Source organism: Solea solea, chromosome 12 (genome assembly GCF_958295425.1).
Source record: "Solea solea chromosome 12, fSolSol10.1, whole genome shotgun sequence".
Classification (NCBI taxonomy): domain Eukaryota; kingdom Metazoa; phylum Chordata; class Actinopteri; order Pleuronectiformes; family Soleidae; genus Solea; species Solea solea.
The window spans coordinates 28,057,340-28,076,145 of record NC_081145.1 but is presented as its reverse complement, the minus strand read 5'-3'; the positions used below and the strand labels follow the sequence as shown (position 1 = coordinate 28,076,145).

General features: G+C 39.8%; 2 protein-coding genes across 2 annotated transcripts; both read right to left on the bottom strand.

Moving 5' to 3' along the window:
- Positions 1-555: 555 nt before the first annotated feature.
- On the bottom strand, positions 556-7,094 carry actr6 (actin related protein 6). Its single transcript, XM_058644357.1, has 11 exons — positions 6,895-7,094; positions 6,139-6,256; positions 5,975-6,043; positions 5,757-5,880; positions 4,434-4,569; positions 4,266-4,322; positions 3,339-3,437; positions 3,086-3,164; positions 2,193-2,364; positions 1,909-2,047; positions 556-801 (listed from the first exon to the last, which is right to left on the bottom strand). Exons 1-11 carry the CDS (start codon positions 6,960-6,962, stop codon positions 672-674), a joined length of 1,191 nt encoding a protein of 396 aa, XP_058500340.1. The 5' UTR covers positions 6,963-7,094; the 3' UTR covers positions 556-671.
- Positions 7,095-9,298: 2,204 nt separating this feature from the next.
- LOC131469926 (protein FAM3C-like) lies at positions 9,299-17,816 on the bottom strand. The gene is made up of 11 exons (XM_058645364.1): positions 17,719-17,816; positions 17,361-17,587; positions 15,355-15,384; positions 14,011-14,088; positions 12,739-12,801; positions 12,023-12,131; positions 11,765-11,823; positions 11,628-11,678; positions 11,440-11,524; positions 10,599-10,725; positions 9,299-9,813 (listed from the first exon to the last, which is right to left on the bottom strand). Exons 3-11 carry the CDS (start codon positions 15,377-15,379, stop codon positions 9,730-9,732), a joined length of 681 nt encoding a protein of 226 aa, XP_058501347.1. The 5' UTR covers positions 15,380-15,384; positions 17,361-17,587; positions 17,719-17,816; the 3' UTR covers positions 9,299-9,729.
- Between the last annotated feature and the right edge of the window lie 990 nt (positions 17,817-18,806).

The following is an 18,806-nucleotide window of genomic DNA, read 5'->3' as shown; positions in this document are numbered from 1 at the left end:
TAATGACTAATTAAAGTCTACATTTCTTATATTGGCTTGTTTTTGGACATGTATCTGTGCGGATTTTTGTGTCAGTTTCTGTCTTTATGTTAGTTTCAGGGTTAGTGTTCTCACGACTGCCCGAATTACCAACATTTCTAGGGTTAAAACATCTTCACTGATTTATTTACACATCAATCCTCACCTGCAGCATTCACATATACAATAAAATGAGTTTTCTCTCTTATCTGTATTAAGTAGTATGTTTGTTTTTTTAAATTAATCTATGAATTGTTTGGTCCAAAAAATTGGCAGAAAATGATGATAAGCCCTTGTATTAGTTGTTGTTTTTTTGGTTGACAGTATGTAGCTAGTCTTTATTCACAGTTCAGACGAGTGACAAAATATTATCTATTCCTCCATCTTTAAGACACCATACTGTGGCAGTTTCACCTTTAATCAAACATATTCTAATTGAAGCCCAAAAATGTATTAATATTATATATCTTGTATATCAGAAATGGGATTGTAGGAGATCTTTTCAAATAAACATCCTAAAACAAAAACAAAAATAGAAAAAAATTGGTTTATTTTTTTTTCATTTTAAAGACAGTCAGTCATCAAAAAAACATAGAAAGACATCATAAAATATAAACAGCTGGCATGGCGCTCAGTTTATGTACACACAGAAATCAAATGTCAAACTTTTCTTCACAAATACAGTGTCCGTTCTCGTCATAGTCCTCTCTGGTCACCACCATCTCGTCATAGTCTGGATGGTGAGCCAACAACTTCCCTCCTTCCCAAGAGTAACAGATGGGGCTGCAGGACAGAAAACACCATCCATTAGCACACATGGATTAAATACTATAAAAAAATAATAATACATGGAATCAAATCATTTTAAACCTAATTATTTGTTTTAGAGCAGAATTTGACCATATTTACAAGCAGTTTCATTGTTTCATAAAGACCCTGGTATACTTCCACGCACATGCCGCATCAGGGTCCTGTAGTATCTGACTTCACCATCGGGTGGTGGTACAAGTCTGGACATTTACATTTAAGCATTTAACAGAGGCTTTTATCCAAAGCAACTTACAAAAGAGGAATAAGCCGAATTGAACAAGTCTTGGAAAGAACTCCACTAGATAGGAACAGTGGACTGATAGAGGGTGAGAGTGGATCCAAGTGCAGAAGGAGATGGTGCAAGGGAGGGGGTAGAAGGTAAGTGCTAGGACAGAAGATGCTCTTGGCAGGGCTGAGTCTTCAGGGGCTTCTGTTCTGATCGCTATCAGTAGGTCATCCAACCAGCGTGGAACGACACACGAAAAGAGTCTGGATTGTCTTGTGCGGGGTGTTGTGGCACAACCAGACAACAATCCTTCGATGAACCGAGTCGTCGAGGGGTAACATAAGCCTTTAGGAGAGCATTTAAGTGGGTAGGAGCAGACCCATGAAGCACTTTGTAGGCTAGCATCAGTGATTTGCATTTGATGCCCGGGAAGACTGATGTGTCCGATGATGTTAAAATAACGTCCGTTAATCCCTCACACTACAGGATAATCTGGCCAGGTAATAAATTCAAATCACGCACAATTGTCGGAAGGGCCAGATTGGGACTGAGAACTGGCAAATTATCCTCTAGTTTGGGGCCGGTCTTAACACACATACATTTTCCTTCATTTAAGATTAAAAAGCCAAAGAAATGAACTCAGGTCCGAACAAGATCCATCTTGTTTCAGATTTAGCCCCGCTGCTTATGATGCGTTGCAGTTGTATTTGGAAGTTGAAATTTTGGATTTCTAACTCAGAAAATCAAAGCAACCTCACAATCCCAATATCTCAACTAAAACCCGTTGTGACGTCACTCCCAGTTCCAATCTCCGACTTCCAATGTTAATGGAACGCACCACTCGAGGCACTTACTTTGCAGGCAACAGGACTGACACAGGCAAGTGGGCGGGGACGAGTGATCGCAGCTCCGCCTCCAGTCGCTCCTTGAAGCCCGGGAACAAAGTGTTCCCTCCAGTCAGGACAATGTTCTGGTAGAAGTGGGGCTGCATCTCTGACGGCAGAGAAACACACACAGACACGGAGAGCTTTATAGACGAGCATTTGCACAACAAACAAATGAACAATTTAACCACATTTTCAGAAGACATGACATGATCCTGTGTTGTCTTGGATCTCATTGACAGGAAGCAACCGACCTTCTGGCAGGGACTGGATGGAGTGGACGATGGCTTCTGGGATTCCCATCTCCTGGATGCCGATGTCTGATGGGTGGAATAGCATCTCGGGAACAGCAAAGCGCTCATTGGCCAACCTCAGGATCTGCTCTCCTGTCTTATACTTTCCACTGAAGACCATTTCCTCTCGGGGCTGGTGGACAGAGAGACCGAGAGGGAGGGAGACAGGGTGACAAGTTCAGTAGCAGAAGATCCTGTCTGCTGCTTTTTTACCCTAATTTAACAGGTTCAGAGTCATCGTGATAGTTAAATGTCTTGTTGTGGGGAGATTTGGGGCTGTGTCTTCACTGCCCCCTACTGTCTGTTAGCGGAAAACCAGCACTGCAAGATCAGGGCCGAGAAACATTTCAGACGTTCATCGCGACAGAGCCGGCAAAAAGAAGCTGAGAAAAAAGTTGTCGGCGAAAGCGAGGAAGAGGACACGAGAATTAAAAAAACACGGCATAAAAAATATGTACTCCTAAACTGTAGGGGGAGCTCCGTAGAAAAAAAACTTGCACAGTTCCTCTTTAAAGTGTTGGTTCAGGTTTTTCAGGTAACGGTCACTGCATGAGGTAAGGGGTGTATCGTTGTATTCAATTTCCCTTAGTAATAACCTTTGGCACCACCAGGTGGCGATAGAAAGTAACAGAATACCTGCAGGTGATGTCTAGGAACCTCCTCTCTAACAGTGGGCAGCAACTGGCGGCCTGTGGGCTAAACTGGCCCGCCAGCATCAGTGTCTGGCCCGGCAGATGATTTCAAATATCAACAAAGAGCTTTTATTTGGGAAAAATGTGAATTTATGAGATTATGTTGCTAGATTTGACAGTTAAACACACTTCACTTTACTGAAAACAAAGATGCCGCCTCACCTTGCAGAAGCCTTTTTTGATGGAGGTGAAATCTGGGAGGACGTAATCGATCATCGCAGTGTTTTCCTCCCCCTTCATCCTGAGAACAGACCACACAGAAGGTAAACGAGCTGAAAACCAAGCGGAAGTGGCTGCACTGACCAAATATTTGAAAGATAAATAATCTACTTTTTAGTGTAGGATTTGCACAGAGAAAATGAGATGATAACAATAATAATAATAATAACAATAATATAATCTGCTGCAGGCTTACTGTGCGATCTCCATGTCCTTGTAAAACTGCTGTGAGACGTAGCAAACGTCTTCTTTCACCTGGTTGATCACATGAGTTTCATCCATGACGTGTAACTGTCTAAGAGAGAGAGAGGGACTTTATTTCCAGGCAAGGTTTCAAGAGTTTTTATGCACGTTAACCCCCTCAAAAATAACCGCAAAACCACAGATAGAATAATAATCTGAAGGATAACAAAGGGCTCCTCGCCATTCGTGGCTCGGGCCCTAAAACAGGAAAAGGACGTGTTGTGTTTTAGTGAAATATGTGACAGACACAGACATTGTAACTGTGGTATAAGATTTTTTTATCAAACAGAAATCTGTTTTGTCATTTTGTTTAGATTTTTTTATTTAAAAAAACTGGTGACCTTCCTGCTGCGAGGCAACAACACTAACCACCGTGTCACAGTGTATATACTGTACACATATATATATATATATATATACACACACACATATATATACATACATATATATGTATGTATATATATATATATATACATAGATAGAGATAATGAACTTAAAGAGATAACTCCTGAACTTAAACCGAGACACTTGTAGAAGAAAGGTACATCGTTCTTAACGCTGTCTTCGATCTAGTCTGCCTCCGACTCCTTTGCACACTCTTCATCAGACAAGTTCTTGTATTTCTCTTCGTGTTTGGTCACGTAGTAGCGATTCAGATTGTAATCCTTAAACACAGCGACTTGTGTACCACAAACTAAGCACACGATTTTACCTAGAACCTAGAAATATTTAAGCAGTCCATGTCTTGTTGAAAACGCATCATTCGGAATTAAAGTTTCTTTTTTTAACGTGAGCTGACATTTTTTTTTACATTCGTAAAATGTCCAGGTCTGGTCTAGACCCAAAAACAACAGGTGAAGCCAATCAGGAGTGGACGTACCGATATGAAATGATCTCCTTCAGGTGATTAGTCAGCAGTTTCCCTCCAACATTGATCCTGAGACACACACACATTAAAAAACAACAACAAAATAGCTTGTTAACACGTCGTTGTTGTTGTTGTTGTTGTCGTTGTCATCAGTGCACTTTCACGATGACGCTGTCTGACCTGCAGATGCCCTCCTTCATTTTCTTGCTGCGGCAGTAGGGGGCGATGTGGGTGAAGGAGAAGCCGCTGTCGACCACCAAACAGCAGAGCTCCGACGATTTGGTGTGGAAGTAGTGATGAGCGCTGAGAGAGCCAGCTGTTTCAACACAGAGATTAAAACACCAAGAGAGATGAGATTAGATCTGAAGACCCCAAGAACCAGAATCGCGAGAAAAACACGTCAGACTTGAATCATGAGTCGGCTTCTTTTTTTCCCCCACAAGCTCAAATTAAGTCACACGAGGAAGAGGAATTTTTGTTTAAAAATCAAAGGAGCATTTACATAAATTTATATAAATTTATATAAATTATTTAAGTTTATGTAAATGCATAAGGTGCATTTACATAAACTTTCACTTAGAAATATTTCAAACAGGAAACTTCCAGTTTGAAATATTCCCAAAATTAAAAAATGTCCATGTGAATTTATGGAATTGTCGCGTTCGAACTGTAATTAAGTGCCGCGTTAGCCCATATTTAAGCCTTAGAACTAGGGATGGGAATCGGTGTTTGTCCGATATTGGCCTAAATAACTGGATCGGGAAATTGGACAGATAAAAATTTTAAAATTTGATACAATCCAAAAATCTTATATATTGCATACTTCACGATGCACAAAAAATGCTGACTAAAAATCAGCGAAACCATTTTAGCTGAGTCACGTTTGGGCTGTATTTTTGTTTTTAAATTAACCTTTAAAACTTGAGTTTTAACATGGGACCACCACAACTCTCTGTGCTTTTATGTGATTTTAAGAAAAACTGCAAGTCATAAGAAAATGAAAACAACACACAGGGTTAGACGACAACCATAGCAACGTTCTGTTGGTGGCACAGAGAAAGTTCACATTGTTTTATACACAGTTCTCACGTCATGAACGTAGCTGCGTAGCACACAAAAAAATGCCTGTAGAAGGAGTAATGTGGCCTGGGTCTTAGGAACAGGAAGATTAGTGAATCAGTTTTTTTGTGGGCATTGTTCAGTTTGCTGTGCAAGTTTAGACTAAAAGTGTTTGAGCTCAACTATGCACACATGAGGTTAAAGGTGAACAATTCTAAAAGCATTAGGTTAAAGTAGAACAAGCGTTCAAATGAGTCTGAGATTTGCTTTTTACGACTACTGCCTGGTCCTGAGCCATTAGTGGTCTGTCTGTTGAAACAAGCAATTATAGGAATAAGTGTTCAAGCAAAGGAGGGTGAAGAAGTTTCCAACAACCTCACATCTCGTGAGGGTGAATGTTTTGTCCCAGTCTTGACTCACAGGAGACACAGGACGGACACCCACCGTTTGTCCTGAGGACCGACTGGAACTGGTATTCCTCAAACAGGATCTCGTTCATTGAGTCCTGCGTGGAGGTGAAGTCGAAGTACGGCTCCGTGATGATGATGCTGGTGTCTGCGAAATCCACCTGGAACACAAACACCGGGAGAGTGAGTGAGTGACGTGGTCACAGGGGGAAAAAGGGATGATGATGATGTAATAAATAGAAGAAATCCAAACACCTTAAACATCTCTTTTCCAAACAGATGATCCCACACTTTCCTCTGGACGTCCCAGTTGACCAGATAACCCTGAAGATGAAGCAGGAGACAGAAAAAACAGACTCTGAATCTGCACAGGTTTGACCTGATGTGATAAAACGGCACAAGTCACTCGTCGCTCTCACCTTCTGGAAGGGGAGGATGTAGAAGAGACCTGACGGGTCCTTGATCTCATCCAGCTGATTGGCGGTGAAGGTTTTTAATCTGGACGTTTTAGAGCGAAACTGGCAGTTTGGGATGACGCTGAGGGACAGAGAGGAAAAAACAAACAAACACAAAATAACACAGAAGAAGCCTTTAAGATCGAGCAAAACAATGCTGAAGACACTGAACACACTGTCATTACACTAGAATTTAAATTGAATTTATATTAACCTTTAACTTTAATTTACTTTTTGACAGTCTGCTTGAAACTGAGCTTTCATTATTTTTTCAATGTATTTCGTCAATAACTGATCCAATCTTACATTTCAGCCTGTTATTTTATTTTATTATAATTTTCTCGTATTCTTATTTTGTTCCCATTGACTAAATATTACGATTTAATGTTAATAATAAACATAACAAGATTTTATTTATATACGTAGCACTGTTCTTAACAATGCTATAGAGTGCATAACATTTAGTGCATAACATTTCGAGCTTATGCCCAATGTTGCTTCACGTATGGTCTCAAACTATTTTGACTTTAGTTTGACATCGTTTGTCACAAAAGCTTAAAACGACAACGAAACTGCGGCGTACGTTGTTCATGGATATTACAGTTATACTCTCTTAATGACATAATAATGGATACATATATATTTTATTCAGTAACATCTGGTTTATGATTGTTATTGTTAGCAGTAGCAGTAGCTGCCTGCGTCACGTGAAGAACGTACCTGACTTTCTCCAGACTGTAGCCAATCTTCGCCGTATAAGCTCCGTTGTCCAGAACTAACGTCGCCATTTTACAAACAGACTTTCCATCAAAATTAAATGAAACTTATTTTTAGAATCACGAAAACAAAGCACATCGTTCCTGCGTGGACGAACCCTGCCATGAAAACGGAAATCAGCTGTGTCCTCCTGGCCAAAGACAACGACCAATCAGAGCGGCTCATTTGGGTTCATCTCGGAAAAGTGTTCGGGCTGAACACGAACGCTCTTGCGTGTAGTTCCGGCCACACGTAAACTATGAAAGAAAGAAAGAAAGAAAGAAAGAAAGAAAGAAAGAAAGAAGGATACATTTAATCAATTTATGTTTGTAATTGGTCGATGATTTTTCACCTATTTAACATGTTTTTTTTAGTGTTTTGCATCCTCAAATGTGTAAACTTTATAACCGTGTGTGTGTGTGTGTGTGTGTGTGTGTGCATCAATAATTCACACCAAAAAAGAGAAATTTAATACAACAAGCAAAAACTGTAGTATACACAGTTTATATATTAATCTTAAAATCCTAGATGTTTTAAAAGTGTGTGTTACACATTATCTATGTTATATTATTATATAGATTGTAGAATTAAAACAAGGGTTTTTTCTTCTTCTTCTTCTCTGAGCAGCTGATAAACATCAGTGACCCCTGACCCCAAACACCTAAAGTAAACAGAGTGTGGTTGACTTTGAGCCCCTGTGAAAGTGACAGAAGGCGTGACTTCTATTGTGAGTGTGTGTGCGTGTGTAACCGAATGTTTCGAGAATAAAGTCATAATATTATGAGAAAAAAAGTTGTAATCTTTCGACAATAAAGTTGAAATCTCATGAGAATAAAGTCGTCATCTTTTGAGAATACAGCCGTAAGATTTTGAGAATAAAGTCGTAATATTTCTGATTAAAGTCGTAATCTTTAAAGAATAAAGTCGTAATAAAAGTTATCATATGAAACAAACAGACCAAACCACAGTGTGACATTCTTGACTATTTTCGGAGAAGGAAATGTTCCATTCTGCCGCACGAGGGATCTTCATCTGACCGTCTTTACTACGAGCAGAAAAGAATGCACACCAAAGAGGTGGAAACCAATGACATCATCGTTAAAGTCTACAATGTTTCGAGATTTTCCCACTCTGGAACCTGTTTTCAAAATTTCTGTGTGGACGATGAAAACCTACACCTGCTTTCATTTGTACGGCCCCTAAAAGTACTGTGTACTAACTAGTACTAACTAGTACTTTTAAGTACAGTATGTTATTTTGTACGTGTAAACCGGACATTAAAGATCATTTCATCATTTCAAATGTTATTTATTTATCGAATAAATCATGAGATAACGCTGCAAAACCATCAGGAAATGTATCTCAGCATCCCTGTGTCTGTGTGAATGAGCCGTCACTGATTGTGATAATTACGGTGATGTCACGGGTGGAGGACGAGACAATGGAAAGTACTGCACTGGTATTTACTGACACACAGGAGCAATATTTAAAACATGACAGTTGTTATGCATCATCAAATACAAAGGACAAAGGAACCAGCTCAGTTTAATTACAATGCTTTCTTTTTCCAGCAGTAATTGGGGGCGGAGTCTCAACAGCACAGAGATCAAACGGACTTTACAGCTCCAAACCGTACGACAGTAAAAGATACACACAAATGCACCGTTTTATAATAATTTAATTTCACTTGTAACCAAATCTAAGCCACGCAGGAGTGAACAAATGACAGAACTGGGCCTTTCTTTCACATCTGGAGTCAAATAACACAACATAACACAACACAGTCTGTCACAGGTGGGTTTCCAAACATTATAAAACCAAAGCTGTGTTTGTGTCGCGTAGAAAACCACGTCACCACAGTTTCACGCAGCCATGGCTATGATGACTCCGCCCACGATGAGGAGGAGCTATAATAATGGATAACGAGCCAAAACGTGAGTCGAGCCGAGCTGGAACTATGTAGTGGAAAAATAAGCAATAGTCAGTGCAGTGTGCCCCCGAGTGGCGAGAACCAGACACTGCGGCCTGAACCCAGCGGGTAAAAAGAGTTTTTACAGTCTTTTTAAAGTCGTCTTTAACCTGAGACCTGAACGACCTGAGGTTCTGAGTCCTCACTGAGCACAGCATTGTAAACTGAATGAACTTAAAGTATTCTGTATATATTATGATAAACACGTGTGTGTGTGTGTGTATATTGGGGATTAAACTGGATATTTTTGGTGATATCCATGGCAACCCATGGACCAAGAGGAAAAGAACTGGACTCATAAATGGAAGGTCATAGGTTCTAATCGCGGGATGGGCCTACACACACACATATACATATATATATATATTATATATATATATATATATATATATATGTATATACACACACACACACACACACACACATATATACATAGACATAGATATAGAGATATAGATACATAGACATATATATATTTATATATATATACATAGATATATATCATGGTGACAGACATATATGAGACGGGTCCTCTGGAGAGACCGGTCGTGACCTGGAGAGAGTTTTTCTTTCTTGTTTTTTTTTGAAAACATCTCTGTTAATGTGTAACTGTTTGTCAGTATCTTATTGTTGTCGTTGCGTAATGATGAACCAGATGTTACGAAAGTCCAAGAAAGTTCAAGCCTCGTGTGACACGAGGTGACAGTCAGATAGTTGAGTGACAGTATTCAGGGATGGTCCTCCCTGCTGCTGCTGCTGCTGTAACACACATGACAGGGATCAGGTGTAGCCAGTGGTGTGGTGCCCCTCCGTCGTTGCTTTGAGCCTCGTCAGAACTGATGGATGCAGCCCTGCAGATCGATGAGCTCGGGCCAGCCATCATATTTATTGTGTGCATTGTCGTTCTTCAGTAACTGAAACAGATGGAAACAACAACACATTTGTGTGTGTGTGTGTGTGTGTGTGTGTGTGTGTGTGTGTGTGTGTGTGTGTGTGTGTGTGTTGACAGTAGGATCTGTGTGCAGAATGAACAAACTTGACATGACGTGTTTATCGTGTTTAAAGCTGAATAACCTTGTGAGGTGTTGAGGCCGCGCTGAGATGATGTGTTCCAATCTTTCTTCCTCAGTCGCTCTTATTATTATTATTATTATTATTATTATGCTAAACCATGACAGCCGCCCATTTGAAGTCTCTCTGCTAGGTTACGATACTGTTTTGTCTTATCATTTACAGGCTATTTGCTCACTAAGATAAGTATTTAGGACTTTATGGCAATCTAAGATGCCCGTTTATCCATTTACAGGAAAGCTGTTTCCACTGTTTCTGGACGTTATGCTAAAATCAAGCTAGTCTTAGTCGGTCTAACATGCCTGGATAATGGGATTCATAGTCCGATTACTCTTAGTGGGATTGGAGTCGGACTTGGCGTGTCCTCCCCGGTCTTTGACCCGGAAGTAGAAGGCGACGACGTATAGACTGTAGTGCTGTTGCTGTAAATCGTGCGGCGGCGGCGGCGGCAGCGGTGACGTTTTCCTTCGGACAACACGTCAACCATCTCATTTGTATCATGATTAACACAAGTTGTCCGATGGTGTGTCTGAGTCGGACTACAGCCTGTAAACTTCCTGACTGATGGAATGACGGACACAACATACGCAACAAACCAACACCCAACACGGGACAAGCCAGTTATTACCTTCTCAAAGTTGCTCTTTACAATTGTTCCTTTACCGCCAACAAACAGCCAGTTGTCTCTGAAGCCCAGCGATCGGATGAGGGAGCTCCCGAGGTCGGCGATCAGCTGCCTCGCCTCGTCGTTCAACCTGGAAAACCAGAGCGGCGTCAATCAAGCGCTTTTGAAACGAGGCGCTCACAACACTGCAAATAACGGACAGTAGTAGTAACATGAAAAATATCATGAAAATGCACATTTTTATTTTTCACGAGATGTAGATTGCAAGCTATTTTTATTGCTAAACGTTTTATATGAGAAGCTGAAGTAAGTGGCGTAAAAAACGCGCCCAATATTTGCTCCACACATCAAAACAGCGCGACCACGGCAACCCTCGGCATTTTGGCAAATTTTGACCCTTCCTCATGAAACAGGAAGTGTCCTTTGACTTCAGTATACTTTGTGTTACACCAAATTTGTTCAAAGTTATAATCCAAGAGGAAATAAAAAGTTGACCGTGGCCTCAACTCAACAGGAAGTCAGTCATTTCGAATTTTGGCCATTTGCCACCCGATGTAAACCAGCAAACTGGTCCGAGCGCGTTTGTCTTCCCACATAAAAAATACGATTGAACGAATAAAAGTCTGACTCATGAGTGAGTGAGACAGTGAGGTCAGCGAACACCAGGGCTTTTATTTAGAATCCCTGAACCTGCCAGGAAGTAGTCACACTTCGCACATGAATTATAAAAGAAATGAATATAATCAATTTTATATGATTCTTGATTTGGTAAAGTCGTGTGTGTGTGTGTGTGTGTGTGTGTGTGTGTGTGTGTGTGTGTGTGTGAGACAGACGGGACACTGACTTTGACGCAGGTTCGTCGTAAGACACCATCAGCACGATGGAGCCCGTCTCGACGCTCTTCAGGAAATCGATGAGAGGTTTCACTTCTGCACAAACGCAAACATGGCGTCACAGGAGGCGCAAAGGAGGCGCACAGGAGGCGCAAAGGAGGCGCACAGGCTTTCAAGAGCAGCATCAGCTGTTACTCACCCCCGCTGTACATGTCAAAGTTACCCGTATTCACAACGTCTCCCGTTTTACCTGTCAGAGAAGAAGAGGGACAAATGTACCCGTGGCACCTTCTTCGTTCAAAGAGCGACGCGGTGGATAAGCGGTGCGGCACTCACCATTTATTATAGCAATGTTTATTCCGACTCCAGCATTCATTAAACCTGCTCCAAGAACTCTGGGGAGAGGACGGGGGACGGGGGGACGGGTGTGTTCAAGGCACAAGACAAAGTCTCACATTGGGACAACGTTCATGTCGGAGAGCGACTCATTCCTCATGATAATATACAAGATTTAAAGAGATCGTTATGAAAACATCCAACAATCATCTCACACAGACAGAAATACGTGTTCAATAAAAGCAAAACAAGACTCACAACTTGTTCTGGATGCAGATCTTTGGAGCCACGATGTTGGCGGCTCCAGTCTGAAGGTAGAAGCTTAAGTGATCCGAGGGACAGTCTGACGGTGTGGCACACCATCCATCTGGAGGACAGCGGGACACGTAATTAACCTCTCATCAGATCAGTCCTTCACACACTGGACTTTCAGCAGAGCTGTCTCTGAATAATCCACCACACTCCTCTGTTCAACACGTTTGCTTTGCCAAATGTTGCAGATTAACACATGTTTTCAGGATTATTAAATCTTTAATCTACAGTTCAGCTTTGTTCACTTTGATTCTTGTGTCGGACGTCGTGCTCATGACTCTTCAGTGACGACACTCTCTGACCAATCACTGGGATTTGGGATTATAAATAGATTTTGGAATTATAATAATTTATTATAATTCCAAATTCGATTTATAAATTATAAGTTGAATTTGGAACTATAAGTAGACTTTGAGATTTTCAGTAGATTTTGGGATTTTAAGTAGGATTTTTCCGTTGTTTTAACTGAACCACAGTTGGACATTGTTGGCTTTGATTCTTGTGTCGTACGTCGCGCTCATGACTCTTCAGTGACGACACTCTCTGACCAATCAGAGGCCGACAGTCTGTTGACGTCACATTTTAGTCTCAGCTCAGCTCACTGGGAAACTTACCAGGTACCAGGAACTATCAGTGATGGAAAAGTGACATAAATCCCTCACCTGGCTGAGCCTTGGTGGAAACTTCAGATGGTTCAAGGCGAGGAACCAGATGAAGAGGAAACACTGCGAGAAAACACAGTTCAACACATGTTAAAGGGACATTTCATGTGTGGATGTAAATAAGTCAAGTTTCCATTAAATGGTGTTAGAAAGTTTAGGGCCAGGTCAGACTTTCCACTTTCCCCATTTTCACGTTGAATTCCCCATTTTCCAACTTCCCTGTACATAAATTCAATTCAAATAAAAAACTTTAAAAGCTTTTACAATTGTCCACTGTTGTCTAGTTAATCCTCGAACCTTACAGTTGTTTTAAGTATCGTTGGTTGTTGAAAATGTGCATTAATCCAACTCAAATTCCCCTTTTTGTACTTTGCTTATAATGTGCAACACTTTGAAATGGAAACCAGGTTATATACACATATATACGTATATATGTATATATGTGTATATGTGTATATGTATATATGTGTATATGTGTAATATGTATATATGTATATATGTGTATATGTATATATGTGTATATGTGTATATGTGTATATGTATATATGTGTATATGTGTATATGTATATATGTGTATATGTGTATATGTATATATGTATATATGTGTATATGTGTATATGTATATATGTGTATATGTATATATGTATATATGTATATCTGTGTATATGTGTATACGTATATATGTATATCTGTGTATATGTGTATATGTGTATATGTATATATGTGTATATGTGTATATGTGTATATGTATATATGTGTATATGTGTATATGTATATATATGTGTATATGTGTATATGTATATATGTGTATATGTGTATATGTATATATATGTGTATATGTGTATATGTGTATATGTATATATATGTGTATATGTGTATATGTATATATATGTGTATATGTGTATATGTATATATGTGTATATGTGTATATGTATATATATGTGTATATGTGTATATGTATATATATGTGTATATGTGTATATGTGTATATGTGTATATGTATATATGTGTATATGTATATATGTGTATATGTGTATATGTATATATGTGTATATGTGTATATGTATATATATGTATATATGTGTATATGTATATATATGTGTATATGTATATATGTGTATATGTGTATATGTATATATATGTGTATATGTGTATATGTATATACGTATATATATGTGTATATGTGTATATGTATATACGTATATATATGTATATATGTGTAGAAAAATAAAGAAGACCGACTGATAACGCTGAGTCACTGCGTCACATTACCTGTAAAAGGCTCCTGAGTTTTTAGCAGAACGATCGCGATGACAATAATCCCAGAAACAAACGTGCAGAGCAGAATCTCTGGAAACACAAACAGACGAAAAAAGTCACAACAACAACAACAACAACAACAACAACAACACCACCAACAACAACATGAGGTTTACATTCACGTGACTGAACTCCCGGATCCTCGTCACAGTTTGTTTCTCTTTAAGTAAATTAAATTACGTTTAAGTGATGCATTAAAAAAAAACAGACAGATTCTTATCTATTGAGTTATTTAGTGCAGGTTTAGTTTATTGTGTGATTGTTTAGTTTTGTTTCAATTCTGGTTTAGTTCTAGTTTTGTTTTGTTCAAATCTGGTTTAGTTTTGGTTAGACTTGGGTTTAGTTGTTAGATCCTGGTTTGGTTCTTGATGAATTCTTGTTTCAGAAAGCCAGTTTAACAAACTCTGAGTTAAAACCTTAACTCTAGGTTGACCAACTCTGAGTTTTGGGTTTCAGAACAGCTGATCAGCATTAGTTCAATCAACTGTGAGTATGTTCACTCCGAGTGAAGCGTGAAAAACGCCATCATCAGTGGAGCTCTGATGCTACGATTCACCACGGCAACGGGTCAACAAAGAGCACAGCCTCCATTTGAATCCAGTTGAGCAGAAATATTAGCCCCAACATCTGATTGTGATTTCGATGAGACGTAAATGTCATTCCTTCTGCAGGTGAATGCTCTGATACGTGTTTTATGAATGAGGAAATGAGACGAGTGTCAGATGACAGATGCTTCAGGCTCAGCAGGAGGAGGAGACAGACAGACAGGAACTCAGGGTTTGTTGCAGAAAACCTGCCAGCGAGCAGCTCAGGTTCACAGACTATGTTGCCGGGGTAACTGACTCAGAGTTAAGCTGAACTGGCTTTGTGAAACTGAAAAACCGGAGTTTCCCTCATCTCAGGGTTAACTAACTCCGAGTTTGGCCCCAGGCCCCAGGTTTGATTCTGGTTCAGCTTTGGTTTTTACTTCCAGTAAGATTTTTATTTAACTTGGTTATTTTTTTTCTGCTGTTCAGTTTGGGTGTCGATCTATTCTGGTTTGATTTGATTTACTTTATTCTAGTTTAGTGCTGGATTCACTCTGAGTCAGTGTGAGTTGAGTGTTGAGTTTTGAGTCTAATTCAAATATAATTATCTCATTAAATAAACAAATTACACGTCTTATGTTTACATTCCTGTTTCCTCTTTGATATACAGTATGTTGTGATCTTATTTAAACAATCATTGAAGTGTTTGAGAAACAGGAACAGTGACACACCCACACACACACCCACACACAGTGTAATAAAAACATACTTTTTCTGTCTCTTCTCTTCACCATTTTTCCTGTTGAAGACAAAGACGAGTCAGACAGACAGTGACATGTTTCCATGACATTCTATTAATTAATCAATAAATGTGAAATGTTTTATTATTAAAACTTCATTTATTGAATCAGGATAAGACTCAGTGACATTCAAAAACTACCGGAAAGCAGAGAAATAGAGCTTATATTTGTCGTTACGTTAGCCTTCAGGACTTCCAATGACAGTTCCCCAGCCTGACCCAGGGGTTATTTCAGCACACGCTGAGATACCGGTATTATTATAACTCGCTATTCTGGCTCCACTTGTTTCTAGATCTCAATGTGACATTCAGAATAACCAACACTGCCACACGAGTAATGGAACTACAATCTCCAAACCTACAAGAATAAAACAGCGAGACCTTCACACGTGTCACACACACTCACACTCACACACACACACACACACACAATCATTTTTTCACAACTCCTACCATCACGAAGGAGTTTCAGAAATATGACATGTAATAAAGCCTCACGCCTCCAGCCATCGCCACAAACTAACAATCAAAATAACAAACAAGCTAACTAACTCGCTAACTAACTAACAAGCTAACTGACAAACTAACAATCAAACTAACAAGCAAGCTAACTAACTCGCTAACTAACTAACAAACAAGCTAACTGACAAACTAACAATCAAAATAACAAACAAGCTAACTAACTTGCTAACTAACTAACAAGCTAACTGACAAACTAACAAGCAAGCTAACTAACTCGCTAACTAACTAACAAACTAACTGACAAACTAACAATCAAAATAACAAACATGCTACCTAACTAACTGACTAACAAACAAGCTAACTGACAAACTAATAAACTAACAAACAAGCTAACTAGGGCCACACGGTAGTGTGGTGGTTAGCACTCTTGCCTTGCAGCGAGAAGACCCGGGTTCGAGCCCCGGTTGGAACAAGGGCCTTTCTGAATGGAGTTTGCATGTTCTCCCCGTGTGTGACTGTGCGTGGGTTTTCTCCGGGTTCTCCGGGTTCTCCGGCTTCCTTCCACAGTCCAAAAACATGCAATGTGGGGATGAGGAAAATTGGCCTATCGCCCGAACCTCAGCACTTTCGTGGAACGACCGTCCAATCACAGATGAGTAATTACCGTAATTGACCTAAACGGTTGAATAACTGCCAGATATGGAAAGAGAAAGTTGCCTTGGAAAAAAAAATATTTCTAGCAACTTTTACCTCACTACATTTCCTCTAACTTTCGTTATTACCAGATAAAATCACAAGACAAAGAATAGTTGGTATTATGGTCTGTATTTATATAGATCTTTCCACTACAGTTTTCACCCATTCACACGCTGCAACATGGGTTTAAGTGTTAAGCGTTGCTCAAGGACATAGACCCAGGAATTTAACCCACAACTTCCAATGGAAAGACAACTCGCCCTACCACTGAGCCACCATGGCACAATCCTAACTCCTCACTTTTTTAATACTTTTACTTCTAAAACGTAAGTACATTTTATATCAGAAAATTTACTTTAAGAACTTAAAAGTACAGTAAATGTTTAAGACTGGGTGCCCAAATCAAATTCAGTGTAGGGCCACGTAAAGGCATGGGCCGGCCCTGCTCAAACCTGAATTAACGACCACTTCAGGCCAAACCCTAATGCCTGGAACACGCACATTCTTATACAGTACAGTTAAGCATTCCTTCGCCCCTTACCTTAAACACCACAGCCCTTATAGGATGCCTTAACCCTTTAAAACCCTTTTGTGAGGACGAGACAAAAGATACAAACACACAACAAATCCAAAAGTCACGTGATTAGGTTTCAAGAAATAAATTAGAATTTAATCTTTAGTTTCTGTCACTGCTCCAGGGGAATAATAATAATAATAATAATCCTTGCAGTTTCAAGAGGGTTCTAAACACCTTGTATTCGAACCCTAATAATGTCTAATTAATCGATTATCACATTGATTAGGGAAAAAAGGATTACCTGCTGGATTTGTGCGCGTGAAGCAGATCAATCTTTCCCCACTACAACCGAGTCCCGGCGTGTCCTCGAGACGATCCGCTCCCCACACCTGAGAGCCGCCTCCGCAAACAGGTCAATCCAGCCCCGCCCCCTTACACCTGTTCACCCGCTCACCAGCTGCCGGGAAAACCCAAGTAGGTGTGTTTTTCCTAAAAACTCACGGCGCGGCCGCCCTCGAGGCTCGCGGGCTGAAAAACAATGAAAGCTTTGCTTGTGTTTCCGACTTTATCTCACAACACTGGTACTGTTGAAAAGAAAAGAAAGAAAAGGAAGAAAAGAAAGAAAAGAAAAGAAAAGAAAAGAAAAAAAAAGAGCTCACCTCACAGACCAAAGTCCATTGAATAAATCAGCAATTTAACGCCACAGCACACAGGAGTTGTTGAGCCACCGCTGCCTCGATCAGTGAGTTCAAAAGTGTTATTGAGTGACTTTGGTGTTTGAAGTCCTCCGTTCACATTGACCTCAGTGACACAAACTGACCACACGAGGGCAGCAGTAGACCAGCAGCGCCCGTGTCCCCGTGAGCTGAAATCACGGAGTGAGTGGTTTACAAACTTGAATTTCCTGTTGGAAAAGTCTGTCTAAGAGTGAGATAAAGACGTGGACATATTCCTAAGATATTAGAGACTTAAAAGAGAAAAAGAGCCTTTTGTCACTCTCCCACACCAAAGTCTCCATCACTGAGTTCAAATGACTTATGTTGTGACTTTGGGGTTTGAAATCTTTCATCCAGATTTACCACACTTACCCAAAGTGGCCAGATGAGGGCAGCAGTAGACCAGCAGCACCCGTGTCTCCGTGAGAATTTGGTGTGGGAGAAAGAGTTGTTTACACATTTTAAGCTGTAATGCGTAACTTTAACTTAATGTAAACAAATTGAGTAGACAGTGTTGATGAAGTCCCCGTGACATTCCCACTCTGCACACAGGAAGTGAGACGACTGCAGACAGGTTAGAGTTTGACTGAAAACACAAACTGTCTGATAGTTTTGCCTGTTTTCAGACAGCAAACAAATAATGTGACACCGTCCCTGTACATGAAGAGGTTTGTGAGCGTGGCAGTACACTGTAAATACACTCTGTATTACATGATGGTCAAATTCACCTATTATTACCTTTCTTTTCAGATAACACCTGGTTTATTTACGTGTTAAATGAAGGATATTTACGTGTGTTAGACACAATGAAATTCTGCCAGAACACAAATAATCAGTGCTTAAAATTAACGACGTGTTAAGTGACTTTTTTTCCAAATATAATTCTTTTAATCAATATATAAAAAACTGAGTTAATTTCACAAATGTGTCCAGTGTGATAAATATGATGATTATCATTGAAGAGTCATCAGGATGTGACGACATCCAGACATTTAAGACCAGCAGATCTGGTCTCATGTCACCGTACAGAT